Genomic DNA, 18021 nt, shown 5'->3' with positions numbered 1-18021 from the left:
TTCAAAGGTACTAAGTGGATTTGTGGCTTGAGCTATTTGTAATACATCAGTCACTTAAAGGCTTTTCCTCACAGAGACTATTTAGTACTTCTTTATTGGTTGTTAATTTTGGTTCTAAGAACAGGCTGGTGATTTAAACCAAATATATAATGGGAACAATTTTAAGTTCAGGATCTGATATATAAGTAAGTATTCTTAGGGGTGCCAATGAGGCACCCCTAAAAATCAAATAATTTTTTAAAAGATTTTATTTATTTATTCATGAGAGACACCCAGAGAGAGAGGCAGAGATACAGGCCAGGATCACGTCCTGGGCCAAAGTCAGGTGCTAAACGAGTCACTCAGGGATCCCCTCAAATTTTTTAAAAAGAATAGAGTAGGGGTACCTGGCTGACTCAGTGGAATTTGCAACTCTTGATCTCTGGGTTGTAAGTTTGAGCCCCATGTTGGGTATAGAGATTATTTAAAAATAAAAAAGTTAAATGAAAAAAAGAAAGAAAAAAGAATACAGTACTTTTAGAAGTCCATCCTATTATTTTATTTAAGAATAATCTCAGGGCAGCCCCAGTGGTGCAGCAGTTTAGCGCCGCCTGCAGCCCCAGGCATGATCCTGGAGACCCTGGATGGAGTCCCATGTCAGGCTCTCTGCATGGTGCCTGCTTCTCCCTCTGCCTGTGTCTCTGCCTCTCTCTCTCTCTCTCTCTGTGTGTGTTTCTATGAATAAATAAATTAAAAATCTTAAAAAAAAAAAAAAGAATCTCAGTTTCAGCATTCAGAGCTGTTTGACATGTCTTCCAAACATTAAATACTTTTTTTTAAATGTTTGAGAATTTGCCATCAGTATTCACACCTTATCAAACTAATCTTTGTTGCTTTTAAGCCAATATCTTTTAAATTTTCATTCCCTTTTTCTTATCCTAATGCCTTATTCATTTATGATTGACCTATTCCCCTCATTCAATTTCTAGTATTTTCTTTTATGCTCCCTTCTTTCCTATCCTTCACCCTTCATAACTCTTTCATCTATCAGCTTTTGCCATGAAATTATCCTTTTTCTTGTACTTAAGTGTTTTTTGTTCACTTTTTGGTATTACAGAAAAAGTTCTTGGTACTATTTAAATACTCAGAGTACACAGTGACTATCTTATAAACTCATGACCTGTACGATGGTGATTCATAGTTTTTCCTACAGTGTTTATCACTTTATTACATCCACCCTCCCCAAGTAAGAGATCTACATAGAGTAGTAATTTACTTTTACTTCTTCCTGTCCCCTTAACCTTGCTCCATTTGTCTTATCTTCAAAATAGATTCTTAATTTGTAAGTATAGAATACTGAATAGGACTTCCAGCTCATTGTAAGTCATCTGCATTTTCAGCAAAGTAGGCATTCTGGAGACTCTCACTTCCAGATTACATAGATTGTCCATAGGATTGTACATTATCTATATTGGAATACAAGGTTGGAAAGGCCCGTTTCAACGCTTGTTTCCAGCATCAAGTTTTTAATATGCTTTATAATCACTGTTGCCTTACGCTGCTTACTACTTTGGCTTCCTGGAAACAAAAAACATTTCCTCATTAAACCTTTGACCCTGCTGTCTGCTTGTAACCATTATTTCTGGGAACAAATGGCCACTTAGACAACAGTAGGCATTTCTTTCATTTTGCTTAGTCTGTCAAGCTTCTTCAGTGAATTCTAGCTTCTTGACTTGCAACAGACTATTTTATCTGGGTTGCTATGAAAGGTACCATATGCTTTGGCATTCAGATGGAGTAAATCTCTGATGGAGTAAATCTCTGATAATATTGCAGAGGGAAAGTCTTGGTGTGGATGAGAAGTGGCATATCTCCTTTATCTTGTTAACATTTCAGATATTATTTCTAGCTGATGTTTTCTTCATTAAAATTACAAAGTCCTTCAGTTAAGCTTTTTTCCTGATGTGATTTTCATCTCCTAAGAGTGTGTATGTTCGTATGTTTTCCATAGGAATAGTTTTATCTCTCTTCTGTGAGTTTAGCCTCTCACCTTTCCTATAATTTTCTATATAGTTAATTTCTCTACCTTTTAAAAAAAAGGAACTTTATTTTTAAGTATTTACTCACAAAGATCCTTAATTGATGAGAATAGAGAATGTGTCAGGGAATTCATTTTAGTTCTTAATAGAAAAACATGAGTAGTATATGCTATACTAGCATTAGAAGGATAAATAAAGATTTATATGTATTGACAAGGAAAAATCTCAAGATATTTTGTCATAGGAAAAATACTCAGGATATTATATATAGCATAATCCGGTCTCATTTTTACTTGAATAATCTTATATATGTGAGTTTATTTTTATTTATTTTGTTTTTAAAGATTTTATTTATTCATAGAGACAGAGCAAGAGAGAGAGAGAGAGAGGCAGAGACACAGGCAGAGGGAGAAGCAGGCTCCATGCAGAGAGCCTGACGTGGGACTCGATCCAGGGTCTCCAGGATCACGCCCTGGGCTGCAGGTGGCACTAAACCGCTGCACCACCGGGGCTGCCCTATATGTGAGTTTAGAGGTTTAAAGAAGAGTCTAGACTATCCATCAAACTGTTAATAGTAGTTTTCTGTTATTTAGTGGGATTAAAGGAAAGAAGAGGAAATTCACCTTTTATTTCATTCATTATTTTAAATTTTGGAATAGATATCAATTGTGTAACCAAAACTATGAAAGAAAAGGTAAAAGAGCAAATTTTCAAATTTTATTTTTTATTTTATTTTATTCTATATATTCATGAGAAACACAGACAGAGAGAGACAGAGACTGAGGCAGAGGGAGAAGTAGGCTCCCTGCAGGAGCCTGATGCGGGACTCGATCCCAGGAGCTAAAGAAAGGCAGATGCTCAACTGCTGAGCCACCCATGCATCCCCAAATTTTTAAAATTATATTATTTATGTATTACTTTTTAAGAATATTTTTGTTAAAAAATTTTTTTGACTTTAAATGATAAAGAGTATATGAATGCCCTATATGGTTACTCTCAAAACATATTAAGTAATGAAGTTTTTTATAATTTTTTATTGCTAACAAAAATTTCCCTTATCATTATTTCTGGGGCAAGACAGAATAACATAATTTAATACCATTCCTTCTGGACAGAAGTAAAAGAATTCAGGAATGTCTAATCTCTACCTCTTTCTCTTCTTTCTTCTTCCCTCCTCTCTCTTCCCTTCTTCCCCTTCCTCTCTCTGCACCCTTCCCCACCTCCTCCTCTTACCTGTTTCTCCTTCCTTTCTTCCCTTCATTCCTCCTATTCACACACATACACACAGTTACTTAAGAGGAAGATAGAAGGAAAAAAAGTATTTGAAACCAACAGGAGAATAGAATTTTGGTGTGCTTATTACTTCGATATTACAGCCCACTAATCCTCTTAAATCAATGCCAAGTATCTCAGTTGTTGTAAATAATCTAGTCAAGTTGATAAGCCTGAAATATGATTATATGAGTGAGTTCATCTAGAAATATATAAATTGGGGATCCCTGGGTGGCGCAGCGGTTTGGCGCCTGCCTTTGGCCCGGGGCGCGATCCTGGAGACCCGGGATCGAATCCCACGTCGGGCTCCCGGTGCATGGAGCCTGCTTCTCCCTCTGCCTGTGTCTCTGCCTCTCTCTCTGTCACTGTGTGCCTGTCATAAATAAAATAAAAAAAAAAAATTTAAAAAAAAAAAAAAGAAATATATAAATTAGCTAAGTCTTTAAACGTCCTCTGATTAGTAATAGTCATTGGAGATATCTAGTAATTTTGTTTTGAATCTTGATAAACTTCTAAGTGAGCTGACAATTTTCAGTTTTTTAAGGGTAGTTTGTCTGAAGCCAAAAATGGTATATGCCAAATACATTTGTACTTTGGATTGCTATATTATTCCTTTCTCTTTTGTTCTTTTTTTTTCTTCTTCCTAAACAAAGTGCATCTTTCCACTTTTAGTGCACTCGACAAATTATCTCTGAGAAGCTAGGCCGTGGATCAAGAACTGTGGACCTTGAACTTGAAGCTCAGATTGATATATTAAGAGATAACAAGAAAAAATACGAAAATATCTTAAGACTGGCTCAGACATTGTCGACCCAGCTTTTCCAGATGGTGCATACTCAAAGGCAACTTGGAGATGCATTTGCTGACCTGAGTTTGAAGTCACTAGAACTCCATGTAAGATTATTTAAATAACTATTGGAGTATGGAGGAGGAGAATGGCAGCAATATTCTAAGATATAATTTGTTACATTTATGATTTGCTTAACTCTTAATAAAATTGGAATTGATGTTCTTTTAAGATATTTCATGTAATTTTGAAGAAGTCCTGGATGACTAGAGATGTCAGCTAGAGGTTTCAGGAGAAGGGAACTTGGTTAGGGGAAAGGAAAAGGAAAGTACTCAGTTTGCCTGAGTCTAGAAAAAAATCATCTGTGTGTATGTAAGCTTGGGTAAAAAGCAAATTCAGATACCTACTGAAAATCTACCTATTCTCCAAATGTCTTGAACAAATAGTAACTTGCTTGACTGGATTCATGATCTACTTTTACTGAAATCATTAATATAAATTGTAAGTTTTAGAAATTAAGAATTTTAGAATAATTATGAAATTACATCTCTACCATATCTCTATAAGTATTCAGCAAAGCATTCCTAAGAATTTATGTCTTAAGTGACTTCTTTGATGTCTTTTTTTTTCCCCTCACCTGAAGCCAAAAGGTATAGAAATCCCTTACCTACAGACTTCTAACTTAAAGAGTTAGATAATTTAGATCATTAAGTTATGTGATAATATCTAGAATCTTGAAAAAGAAAGTTGGCTAGAGATGACAATATTATTTCATAAGAATACTGAGATTCAATTCTGAGTCACTAGATAGACGAACTAATCTTATATTTGGGAAGCTAATCAATCGTGTAACAGCTGCAGTTGAGTGTAAAGGGCTGGGTTCTTTATAACCATTATGTTTAATAATTTATCTAACCCAACACTAGAAGAAATGTTATCCCCATTTTATAGATGAGGAAACTGAAGCCAGGAGAGGTCAGATAATTTTTATCACAAAACAAATAAAAGATAGAGAGCTGTGGGGCATGTGGGTAGCTCAGTAGGTTGAGGATCTGACTCTTGCTTTTGGCTCAGGTCATAATCTCAAGAGTTGTGGAATTAAGATGGTGAAGCTTGTGTCAGGCTCTACACTCAGGGAGAAGTCTACTTGTCCCTCTCCCTCCCCGTTTGCCCCTCCCCCTGCTCATGCATACACCTGTGCCTACTCATAAAAATTTTTTTAAGAAGAGGTAGAGCTGAATGTTATATATATTTTATGTATATAATTTATGTTTTGTATATATGAACATATACATTCTTACTTTGTTTTCATAGCCAAGGACATGTACCAACAGGCCAGAAGGAGGCAGCTCTAGGTGGGGCTCACCTTTGCGTGTACATGAGGAGGCCATAACTATGTCTGTTTCTCCATGATCTCTTGCTATTCTTTTAAATGGGATCTTTAGAGGGTCTGTGATCCAGAGAAAAGCCCACAGTATGGAAAGAGGTAGCCCGGGTATAGGGTCTGAAGAAGTGTTGTAGCAGTGTTATCAGCAATGCTGCACTCAGTAGACCCTATTAATTATAATAGTTAATACAGATTGGGGGTTTACTATATACCAGATACTGTTCTACATGATTTATGTATGTATTAGCTCATTTAATGCTCAGTCTTAGCTAATAGGTACTTCTGTTATCTTTTCTCGGTGTCAAATCCTTTTTTTTTTTTTTTAACAGAACTGAGAGTTTAATCTTCAGTATTCAAGTCCATTAGACCTAGTTTTAATTTTTGAATTTCTTATTTGACATCTCTAACCCTTTGTACGGATTAATAATTCATGAGTTTTATTCCAATGAGAAAATGTACTTGTTTTTATTAGCAGAATACAACTTTTTTTTTTTTAAGATTTTATTTATTCATGAGAAGCACACAGAGACATAGGCAGAGAGGGAAGCAGTCTCCCTGCAGGAAGCCTGAAGTGTGACTTGATCCCAGAACCCAGAGATCATGCCCTGAGCCAAAGGCAGACGCTCAACCACTGAGCCACCCAGGTGCCCCCAGATGATACAACTTTTTAAAAAAGATTATTTACTTAGTTGAGAGACCAAAGCAAGCTAGAGAACATGAATTGGAGGGAGGGGTAGAGGAATAGGGAGAAGCCAGCTCCCTGCTAAACAGGGAGCCTGTCTTAGGCCTTGATCCCAGAACCCCAGGATCATGACCTGAGCAGAAGGCAGGCACCTCCAGAATACAACTTTTTATCTTGCAACTGCCATACAGGTCCATTGGAAGTAAAAGACACAGTATGGGATGTGAATGATCTTAAAACACTTAACTATTTTATCATCTTGGGAATTATTTCATCATTATTCATCCATTATTTCCAATGTTAAAAATTACTAAGATGATAAAAGAATGATGGCATCAGCTTTAAAAATGATGTAATACTTTTTTTTTTTTTAAGATTTTTATTTATTTATTCATGAGAGACACAGAGAGAGAGGCAGAGAGACAGGCAGAGAGGGAGAAGCAGGCCTCATGCAGGCAGCCCGATGCAGAACTCGATCCCGGGACTCCAGGATCACACCCTGGGCCCAAAAAGGCAGGCACTAAACTGCTGAGCCAGCCAGGGATCCCCTGTACTACTATTCTTTGTAGTCTTTTTTTTTTTTTTTCTCATGTTTCTGCAGCATAGTTGAAAATTTAGAATTTTTCATTTTTTGCCCGTAGTGGCAAAGAGAAGACAACACCAAAGGAAGATATTTCAGTTATTAGACAAAATCAGAAGAGAACTGCAGAGAGACAGCAGCATTGACTCAATGATGATGGCAAAATAGATAATATGAGTGAAATCCCAGTTTGTAAGTCTTCTGATGATATCCCAGATAAATTTTCTTAAATTCAAGAGTCACTGAATTTTTAAGGACAAAAAGGAAATGTGGTACTGTATTAGTCCAGTTCTATAGACAAACAGGACCAACAGGATAAGTAGATATATAGAGAGATGTATTTTAAAAGATTGGTTCACAGGATTTGGAGTCTTGATACATGTAAAACCTGTTGGGTAGGCTGGCAGACTAGAGAGAGACTCAAGGAAGAGTTGCAGTTTGAGTGCAAAGGCATCTGTTAGCAGAATTCCTTCTTGCTACAGGGAATTCAGTCTTTGTTCTATTAAGGTCTTCAGTTGATTGGATGAGGCCCACCTCTCTTGTGGAGGGTCGTCTCAGCCTTCTTTCATCACACTCCACCAATTTAAATATTAATCTCATTTAAAAAAACACCTTCACTGAAATTGCCAGAATGTTTGACCAAGATCTGGACATCGTGGCCCAGCCAAGTTGGCATATAAAATTAATCATCACAGGTATTTTTATCTATCTAGTTAGTTGTTCAACAGGCATGAGTCTATCATGCAACATTTTTTTTAAGATTTTATTTATCCATTCATTTTAGAAAGAGGATGCATGTGCACACATACACACAGGTGAGCAGAGGATGGGGCAGAGGGAGAGGGACAAGTAGACTCCATGCTCAGTGCAGAGCCCCACTCCATGCTCTATCCCACCACCCTGAGATCATGACCTGAGCCAAAAATCAAGAGTCAGACACAAACAATTAAGCAACCTAGGTACCCCCATGCGACATTTTTCAACAAGAAATTGAACTATCCTATTTTGCTAAAAGGACATGCTATATTCTTCTTTTATGATGGCTTATGCACCAAAATATACTTGATATGATTGTTAGTGAACAAATACTAAAGGCAAATATGTACACAGAAGTGATTTGAAGGAAATAAACAATTAAGAAATAGAAAATTTACTAAACTTTCTAATTAGTATTTATAAATATGAAAATAGTGGTAACCTGGAACCTATTAGAGACTATTTGAAATTCAGAATCAGTATTTATAGATGGGTGTTTTTTATTAGGATTTTCCAATGAAACAAAACCAATAGGAGGTATGTACATAATACACAGAGATTTGTTTTAAGAAATTTGCTCCCATAGTTGTGGGGCTTGGCAAATCTGAAATACGAAGGGTAGGTTAGTAGTTTAGAAACCAAGGCCAGATTTCTAGTCTTAAGGCAGAATTCTTCTCTGGGAAACCTGTCTTTTTGTTCTAAAGGTCTTCAACTAATTGATTGAAGTCCACCCACATTCTGGAAGATAATCTCTTTAAGGTCAACTTTAAATGTTATTTATAGGGGATCCCTGGATGGCTCAGTGGTTTAGTGCCTGCCTTCTGCCCAGGGTGTGTCCTGGAGTCCTGGGATCAAGTCCCACATCAGGCTCCCTGCATGGAGCCTGCCTCTCTCTCTGCCTATGTCTCTGCCTCTCTGTGTGTGTGTCTCTCATAAATAAATAAATAAAATCTTAAAAAAAATGTTATTTATAATGTTTATCATTGCAAATGTTAATCACATCTACAAAATCTGTACCTTCATAGTGACATCTAGACTAGTGTTTGACCAAACAACTGGCTAATTTAAGTTGACACATAAAATTAACCATCACAGGGATCCCTGGGTGGCGCAGCAGTTTGGCGCCTGCCTTTGGCCCAGGGCGCGATCCTGGAGACCCGGGATCAAATCCCACGTCGGGCTCCCGGTGCATGGAGCCTGCTTCTCCCTCTGCCTATGTCTCTGCCTCTCTCTCTCTCTCTGTGTGTGTGACTATCATAAATAAATAAATAAATAAAATTAAAAAAAAATTAACCATCACAGTCTACCCTTCATCAGGCTAGCAACAATTATACATATATCCTTAAACCATACTTAATCTCCAAGTAAAGGCAGTAAGAGAGCCTTACTTTCACCTAATATGATATGACTATCCTGCATACTATCAAAGATAGACTAACCTTTTCCCCACAAGAGGGGAAAAGTTAGCAGAGTACTTGAGTGATGTTCACTTTTTTCCTTGATATCCTGTTAGTTAAATACTATGATGTAAAGTTAATAATACATCTTATGTTGTATGCTAAGGGCATATGAGAGGGAAGAAAATGAAGTTATCTGCTTTATACATACATGAACATAACAAAATAAGGAAGAAATACAATAATTATAGTCTTCATTTCTACAGATAGTCACGAAGTGTTAGCTTCCACTGAAGTCATTCCGTATTACATTGGCTCTCGGTTCACACCTCATCCAGTCAGTTCTTTGCCTGGTAGGGTGACCCAGACCTTCCTTCCTGAAGGGTCCAGACCATTAGTAGTCCTGACTGAAATGTGGTGGTGGTGTTTTCTATTGACATTAATCACAGAGCAAGATAGTAGTACTAAGAGATGCCCTAAGAGGTTGCCTGTATTCCAGGCATACTCTTCCTTAGCAGTCCAGTTTCCTTTCCCTTGGTCATCAGGATTAATCACGAAAGCCAGCAAAGTAACTCTCCTTGCCTGTTGATTCTTTTTGAGAAAAAATTTATAGCGCAGTGATAAAGAGCTGGTGTCCACTTCCTCCTACCTTATGACATATTAACTGAGACTCCTTGACAATAATTAGCACACGTATGGCACATAGTGGCACTGGATAAAGTATGATGGTTATGATAGCTGTTTTGGGATTGGGGAATTTGGAAGTTGAATTTAAAGATTAGTTCAGGGATCCCTGGGTGGCGCAGCAGTTTGGCGCCTGCCTTTGGCCCAGGGCTCAATCCTGGAGACCCGGGATCGAATCCCACGTCAGGCTCCCGGTGCATGGAGCCTGCTTCTCCCTCTGCCTGTGTCTCTGCCTCTCTCTCTCTCTCTGTATGACTATCGTAAATAAATAAATAAAATTTAAAAAAAAATAAAGATTAGTTCAGTTCTTTTTTTTTTTTTTTAAGATTTTATTTATCTATTCATGAGAGAAACACAAAGACAGACAGAGACACAGGCAGAGGGAGAAGCAGGCTCCATGCAGGCAGCCCGATGCAGGACTCGATCCCAGGATCCCAGGATCATGCCCTGAGCTGATGGCAGATGCTCAACCACTGAGCCACCCACGCATCCCAAGATTAGTTCAGTTCTTTCATCTTCTAGAGAAACAAGCAGTATCCAGCAGAAGAAAAAGCAAATCTCCTGAAACTTTTTGAATGCCTGTCATCTATCAGAAACTTTATGCAGGTTATCTCATCACACTTCCTATCAAACTTGTAAGAGCATTATCTTCATATTATTACTGAGAAATTGACACACAAAAAATTTAACAAAATAGATAAATACAGTCAGTAGCAGAATCAACATATGAACTTCCAAACTAGATTTTTACCATTTTATCACATCCTCTGAGCCCCAGTTCTGTTATGCCATGGCACTTCAACTCATTAAAAAAAATTTTTTTTCTCAATTTAGAAGGTAGCATATACTTCAAGATTTGAAAAGTTCACATGGGGCAGCCCTGGTGGCTCAGTGGTTTAGTGCTGCCTTCAGCCCAGGACATGATCCTGGAGACCCAGGATCAAGTCCCACATGGGGCTTCCTGCATGGAGCCTGCTTCTCCCTCTGCCTGTGTCTCTGCCTCTCCCTCTCTCTGTGTCTCTCATGAATAAATAAATAAAATCTTAAAAAAAAGAAAAAGAAAAAGTTCACATAATCCATATTATTATCAATTATCAACTAGTACCTGTCAGTAGTGTTATCTGTATTCCTTAATTGCCATGTGTTTTTTAAATTAACCCACTTGTTATTAATTTATTAATTAGGTAATAATTTATAGCACTAAAATTGGATGTTTTAGATCCAGATGTTTCCATTATTTAGTCCTGATGTATAAGTTTAAGGGGAGACAGTTGTCATTTATATCTGATAAACGTTGTAAATGATGTAGAAGCTGCTAAAGAGAAAAAATTTTCAAATATTTTGAAGCTTTGTTCTCTCTCTGTATAAAGCAAGCAGATATTGAGATTAAGGAATTATATTGGCTTTCCCTGTACAGTGGCAGATTAAAACCACAGCCCTGTTCATAAAATTACTTTATGTTTAGTTTATTTGTAATTGTTAAGGCAATTTATAATAGTGTATAAAATGTCCCTGTCCAACCGAAAATACTAAAACAACTTATTAACTAAATGAAGTTTATGAATCAAGTTTTACTTATTTTCAGTGCTAAAAAGCATATTTCATTATTTTTGTGTTTCTTATAATGCATATACATATGTATATTCCTTTCTTTCTAGTGCCCCAGTTTTATATCTTTTGCTACTATACTATGTCTCATACCTTACTATTAAAAAAAAGCTTTTTTATTCTAGCCAGTTAACTTTTCAAATTGTATGTTAAAATCTTAAGTTTTATATTTTCTTCTTTTTTTTTCTTTTTTTAAAGTTTTATATTTTCTTCACGGAATTACAGGTGGGATTTACATTTATGAAACAGAACAATAGCAGTTCACTCTTCCTGTCTGTTTTGAATATAGGCCTGTTTCTTCATTATAAATATAGTATCCAAATTCTGCTATACAACTCTTCAGTCTGCTGCTATTTCATCTTACTCTGCTCCAGGCTATTTTGTTTGTTTTTAGTAAAAGAGTAGCCTTCTAGGTTGTATAGGTCTCTCTCTGTGGCTAAATTAGGATTTGTGCCATTCTTAATGTTAATTCTGTGAAATTCTGGGTATTGAGAATTTTTAGAAATGAACAGGGTTGGGGCAGCTGGTTGGTGCTCAGTCAGTTGAGCTTCCAACTCCTGCTTTTGGCGCAGGTCATGATCTCTCAGGGTCCTAGGATGGATCTCCAGGTCAGGTTCTGCACTCAGGGGGCAGTCTGCTTGAGATTCTCTCTTTTTCTCTCTGCCCATCCCCTGACTTGTATGCACACATATGCATGCTCCTTCTCTCTCTCTCAAATACATAAATCTTTTTTTCTTTTTTTTTTTTTTTTTACCCAATCCTGCCCCTTCCAGGCCAGCTGGACTTTTTTTTTTTTCATAGGTTTTCTTTTTTTAATTTTTATTTATTAATGATAGTCACACAGAGAGAGAGAGACGCAGAGACATAGGCAGAGGGAGAAGCAGGCTCCATGCACCGGGAGCCCAACGTGGGATTCGATCCCAGGTCTCCAGGATCGCGCCCTGGGCCAAAGGCAGGCGCCAAACCGCTGCACCACCCAGGGATCCCCCATAAATCTTTTTTCAAAAAAAAAAAAAAAAGAGTTACTTGCATCTCTCTTAAATGGAAAATAGTTTTAGCACAAGATAATTTTACTCTCCTATTTATTAATTATTGGCTATTTTATGACCTAGAAATTTAATTATATCTATAGCACTAGCATTAAACTTGCATTTTCTTTTTTTTTTAAAGATTTTATTTGTTTATTCATGATAGTCACAGAGAGAGAGAGAGAGAGGCAGAGACACAGGCAGAGGGAGAAGCAGGCTCCATTGCAGGGAGCCCGACATGGGATTCGATCCCGGGTCTCCAGGATTGCGCCCTGGGCCAAAGGCAGGCGCCAAACCGCTGCGCCACCCAGGGATCCCAAACTTGCATTTTCTAAGATTTTATTTAATTTCATATTACTTTTTTACAGCTTAAATTAAAAAGTGTTTCGTAACAAACTTCAGAATTCTCAAGTTGAAGAATAAATCTTACAATAAGCTATGATCAGATTTTTTTTTATTTGTCCAGATGTGTCCTGATAATCTGTTAAAGTTTTCCAGTCTTTCAACTACTGAAAATTTAGTTAGTACTTGCCATATCTGAAGGAGTCATATGTAATGTTTTCTAAGCCAAAACTCAGTTTATTCAGAGAGAATGAACTCAAACTGGTGTTGAGTGATCCTTCCCCAGCTGTGCACCTACGTAGACCTGAGCTGGGGAGTCAACTAGTCCCTGAGTTTACAAGAAATGTGCATTGTTAATATTTATACACCGAAGAGATTATGTCAAAACACAGAAATTGCAATGTGTCTATGTCTGAAAGTTTTAGTCAATTGTTAACCTAATTTGGTTGTGAAAGTTATGGTTTCTCTGATTAATAATCTGCTATATTTTTCTTCTTAACAGCTGTGCTTACAGTATAATAGAAACAAAACATGGAAATGAAAATATTCTTTCTAGTACAAAGTACTTTAACTTTTTAAAATTATTTGATTCTAGCTATACATCTGAGCTGATGACAATTTTGGTTTACAAAACTTTTCTGGTAATTATATAGCTAGCTGTGATTTAGATTTGTTTATTTAAACATTAAAAGAAGAAAACTTCTATAGCTAAATATTATAAATCAGATATTCTCTAAATCAAATATTTTCCCAATAGTGATATGTTTAAGACTTCTTTGTCACATTCACTAATAAGTGGATATGTTAAGGTGATTTTCTTGTTGTAGGAAGAATTTGGCTATAATGCAGATACCCAGAAGCTACTGGCTAAAAATGGGGAGACTCTTCTTGGAGCCATTAATTTTTTTATTGCCAGTGTGAACACTTTGGTGAATAAAACAATTGAAGATACATTAATGACTGTGAAACAATATGAAAGTGCCAGGTAGGTGTAAAGTTTCATTATATGGTCTGCTTACATATGGTATATAATTCAGGTGAGGTTTTAGGTTATATATGTTAGAAATCAGCTTTGGCTAATACAGGCAGGAAAAGAATGCAGTAGATAGAACTAAGAGAAAGGCAGAAGAGCAGATTCTAGAAACAAGCAGGAATCAAAATTCCTCAGAATTCCTGCCTCAGAAGAATCTAATTAGGACCCTGATGCTGGGTACCTCTGGTACTTGATGTTGCCATGGCCACCATAAGTCATTTCCAAAAGGCCCCTCAATATTTTGATTCATTGTCTAGAGAATATCTGATTGAGCCTTGGTTATGTGCCCAAACCTGCCTGTTAGAGAATACAGAGATGGAGGATCTCCTAGTTCCAGCTTCCTTAGAAGAGGATAGGGCCTTGTGTTCTACTACGTAGATCCTAGGTGCCCTCTATAATCTGGCCTTAAGCCTCTCTTTTCATTCTTATTACTGCTGCTTCCCAGTAGAAGCAGTGGAATAGCCAGATTTACAGTTTCACTTTCTCTTCATTAAAGAAGCTCATTCTGCTTCCATGATTTTATGTTGTGGATACCAGCTTCCTAGCCTTCCACTTACCTAGGTTATAATTAGCTTCAAACTCTTACGTATTTTCATAGCTGTTTATAATGCAGTGTTTTCAAACATTTTATAAACATACACAGATACACTCATTATTAATTCCCTATCTCATAACCATCCTGTTAGGTAAGCTAAGTACATTTTAGCAGATCAGCAATAGCATTTTTCAACTTTTGATTCCAGGAACTATTTTTCTCCCCTTCATTTTATTCTGATTTACTTTGAATTTTTTTCCTCTGAACATTTGAAATCCTTACTTCCTATCCCATTTTTTTATAGCATAGTTGAGGTTAAGTGCAAACTATAACTTTTAGAAGTATAAATTTATATTTTGGCCCCTTACCCTATTTTAATAATATGAGAAATGGCTATGAAAACTCTAAACTCATCTAGTTTTTGAGTGCTTATTCTTATATATATTTCCTTATGCTTCACATAACTGAAAGCCCAAAACCCTTGAAAAATTAACTTTTAATCTTTTCACAAGAGATGCTTCTATGTTTTTCTGTGTTTGTAATTTTAGGTTTAGTATTAACATGTGGTTTTTAATGACTTGGAAATGAAGGTCAAGATAAATAGCTGTGGTTGTTTGGTAGGAGAAGGGTAGAGATGTGGTCTGTGTCCTATTTAGATCATGGACTTGGTTTTTTGCTTTTCCCTATTTTAATTATTTACTAACACAGTATTAAAATCAGAAAGTGGTGGGATGCCTGGGTGGCTCAGTTGGCCAAGTGTCTGCCTTCTGCTCAGGTCCTGATCTCGGTCCTGGGATTAAGCCCTGCATCAGGCTCTCTGCTCAGTGGGGAATCTGCTGCTCCTTTTCCCTCTGTCCTTCCTCTCACTTGTTCACACACTCTCTGTCTCTCTTTAAAATAAATAAATAAAATCTAAAAAAAAATCCAGATGGAAAAAATAAACGGAAGGAATCCATCAATAGGATATCCCTCAATAGGGCAGCCGGGGTTTAGCCCCGCCTTCAGCTCAGGGCGTGATCCTAGAGACCCAGGATTGAGTCCCCGCATCAGGCTCCCTGCATGGAGCCTGCTTCTGCCTCGGCCTGTCTCTACCTCTCTCTGTGTGTGTGTCTCTCATTAATAAATAAATAAAATTTTAAAAAAAAAAAGGATATCCCTCAATAACACTGAAGGAATTTCTCAGGAATTTCTCCTACCCTTCAGTAGGAGTCCCTTTAGTAACACTCTTAGTAACTGATTCTCCAGTCTCTTTAAATCTTTTTGTGGACATTGTATTTTTCAAAAGAATATTCTGTATATTTTTTATTTTTATAAATTTTATTTGGTTCTTTTCCAAATCTGTTCCTTACTTGTGATGTCCTGCTTTGTTCATAATGAATACCCTTTTCCTTTTATCTATCTTTAATTCTTTTAAGAATTCTTATTTTCTAGCCTTTCAGATTAATATTTGTGGGTTTTGAAGATGAAAATTCTTTGGTTCTAAAACTACCCTCTTCTACCTTCTAGTCAAGAACTACTTGAATCTGATTTCTGTTTCTGTACTTTGTAACTGTCCACTTATCCTGAAAATATTTTTAGTACCTAAAGTGTATTTTTGTTTAGTATATTTTAAAATATGTTTTGTTTTAAGGATATAATATCTTTCTCTTTGGCCATTATTTTAAGATGCTTTTAAAAACATTAGCCCCCCCCAAAAAAAATTAGCCCATATTATGGGGTGACTGACTGGCTGGCTCAGTCAGTAGAGCATGCAACTCTTAATCTTGGGATTGTGAGTTCAAAGCTCCATGTTGGGCATATAGCTTAATTTAAAATTTTTTTTAGTTTTTTTTTTTTTTCAAATATTAACCCATAGTAAAGAAAGAAAAATTCATTAGATCATTAGATGAGTCACTGAACAGTACACAAGTTATTTTTTAATTTGTAGAAGAGAAAAATAAGCCTCTAGAGGTTAAAAGATTTGCTTGCTCACTTGGAGCCAATTTCAAAGCCAAAATGAGAGCCTGTTTGCTTTCTTCCTTTTACTTTTAATCATTCAGTCTCAAATTTGAACTAGATTTATCCCAAATTTCATATCTATTTTAAAAATTATGATGTGGGGATCCCTGGGTGGCTTAGCAATTTAGTGCCTGCCTTTGGCCCAGAGCATGATCCTGGAGTCCCAGAATCGAGTCCCGCATTGGGCTCCCTGCATGGAGCCTGCTTCTCCCTCTGCCTGTGTCTCTGCCTCTCTCTCTCTCTCTGTCTCTCATGAATAAATAAATAAAATCTTTAAAAAAATAATAATAAAAATTATGATGTGCCAGGCTGGCTCAGTTGATGGAATGTGTGACTTGGGATCTCAGGGTTGTGAGTTGGAGTCCCATGTTGGATGTAGAGATTACTTAAAAATAAAATCTTTAATAATAATTTTCAAATAATAATAATAATTTTCACATCTTTTTTTAAATAACTTTTTATTTATTTATGATAGTCACACAGAGAGAGAGGGAGAGGCAGAGACCCAGGCAGAGGGAGAAGCAGGCTCCATGCACCGGGAGCCCGACGTGGGATTCGATCCCGGGTCTCCAGGATTGCGCCCTGGGCCAAAGGCAGGCGCCAAACCGCTGCGCCACCCAGGGATCCCTAATTTTCACATCTTATATTGAGTTGTCTAACTTAAAGTAGAGTGTGATAAAAAGATCTCAATCTAGGGGTGCTTGGGTGACTCATCGGTTGAGTGTCCTTGATTTGGGCTCAGGTCTTGGTCTCTGGGTCGTGAGATCGAGCCCTCCATCGGGCTCTGTGCTCAGCCAGGAATCTGCTTGAGGTTCTCTCCTTCCTCTGCTGTTTCTGCTGCTTATATACACACTCCCTCTCTTATCTCTCAAATAAATAAAATCTTTTTTAAAAATCTCAATCTAGGGATCCCTGGGTGGCGCAGCGGTTTAGCGCCTGCCTTTGGCCCAGGGCGTGGTCCTGGTGACCCGGGATCAAGTCCCACGTCGGGCTCCCGGTGCATGGAGCCTGCTTCTCCCTCTGCCTGTGTCTCTGCCTCTCTCTCTCACTGTGTGCCTATCATAAATAAATAAAATTTAAAAAAAAATCTCAATCTAATATATGGGTTTATTTAAAACGTCTGAACAGGATTATAAATCAGGTTATATGTATTTGATAGCTGGTTATCAGGAAACCTTTAACGACTTCTGTGTGTAATTTAAAACTAACAACAGGGATGCCTGGGTGGCTCAGTGGTTGAGTGTTTGCCTTCAGCTCAGGGCTTGATCCCAGTCTGAGAATCGAGTCCCACATCAGGCTCCCTGCAGAGAGTCTGCTTCTCCCTCTGCCTGTGTCTCTGCCTCTCTTTCTGTGTCTCTCATGAATGAATGAATGAATAGATAGATAGATAGATAGATAGATAGATAGATAGATAGATAAAATCTTTTAAAAAAACTAACAATGACCTCACTCCATAATTTATTCTTGTTTTATTGAAATTACAGTGTGATTTTATTGAAGTAACTGAGGAATTCACTAGTTGTAATAGTAAAATGTGCCCTACAGGGATAACATTTAAAAATAACCCCAGATTAAAAGTTTCTCAGTAGCTGAGTTTTCTTCTCTGTCAGAACCAGAATTTACTGGCTTATAGGGCATGGATCAGCTATTTGATCACAAAAAGTGGCAATTTAGGCAAAAGTCTGGGTGGCCTTTTAATGCTCCCTATTATGCATTGTGTACAAGTATTTCCTAGCCCTCTGGTGCTCCGTGTATAGAAAATCTTGTAACAGCCCATTCAGCACTTCTCCACAGCAGCACCAACAAGGGAATCAGTTATGGTCAAGACTTTTCAGATGTGGACACCTGTTCTCTACAAGTTTTATGTAAAATAAGTCATATAGTAACCAACCATCACTAACTTTATTGATATGG

The 18021-nt window shown here is 37.1% G+C and overlaps 1 protein-coding gene across 10 annotated transcripts in view; it reads left to right on the top strand.

Annotated features, from left to right (window-relative positions):
- Positions 1-18021, top strand: part of ARFIP1 (ADP ribosylation factor interacting protein 1) — a 130513-nt gene that overhangs the window by 79393 nt on the left and 33099 nt on the right. For all 10 annotated transcript variants that reach the window (XM_055336338.1, XM_055336339.1, XM_055336336.1 and 7 more), the window contains 2 exons: positions 3963-4184; positions 13369-13526. In XM_055336338.1, coding sequence (XP_055192313.1) covers positions 3963-4184; positions 13369-13526 — 380 coding nt within the window. The remainder of the gene's footprint in view (positions 1-3962; positions 4185-13368; positions 13527-18021) is intronic.

The sequence above is a fragment of the Nyctereutes procyonoides genome, unplaced genomic scaffold (assembly GCF_905146905.1).
Source record: "Nyctereutes procyonoides isolate TBG_1078 unplaced genomic scaffold, NYPRO_anot_genome, whole genome shotgun sequence".
NCBI lineage: Eukaryota > Metazoa > Chordata > Mammalia > Carnivora > Canidae > Nyctereutes > Nyctereutes procyonoides.
The sequence above is the reverse complement of the archived record's forward strand: the minus strand, read 5'-3'. Positions and strand labels throughout refer to the sequence as shown.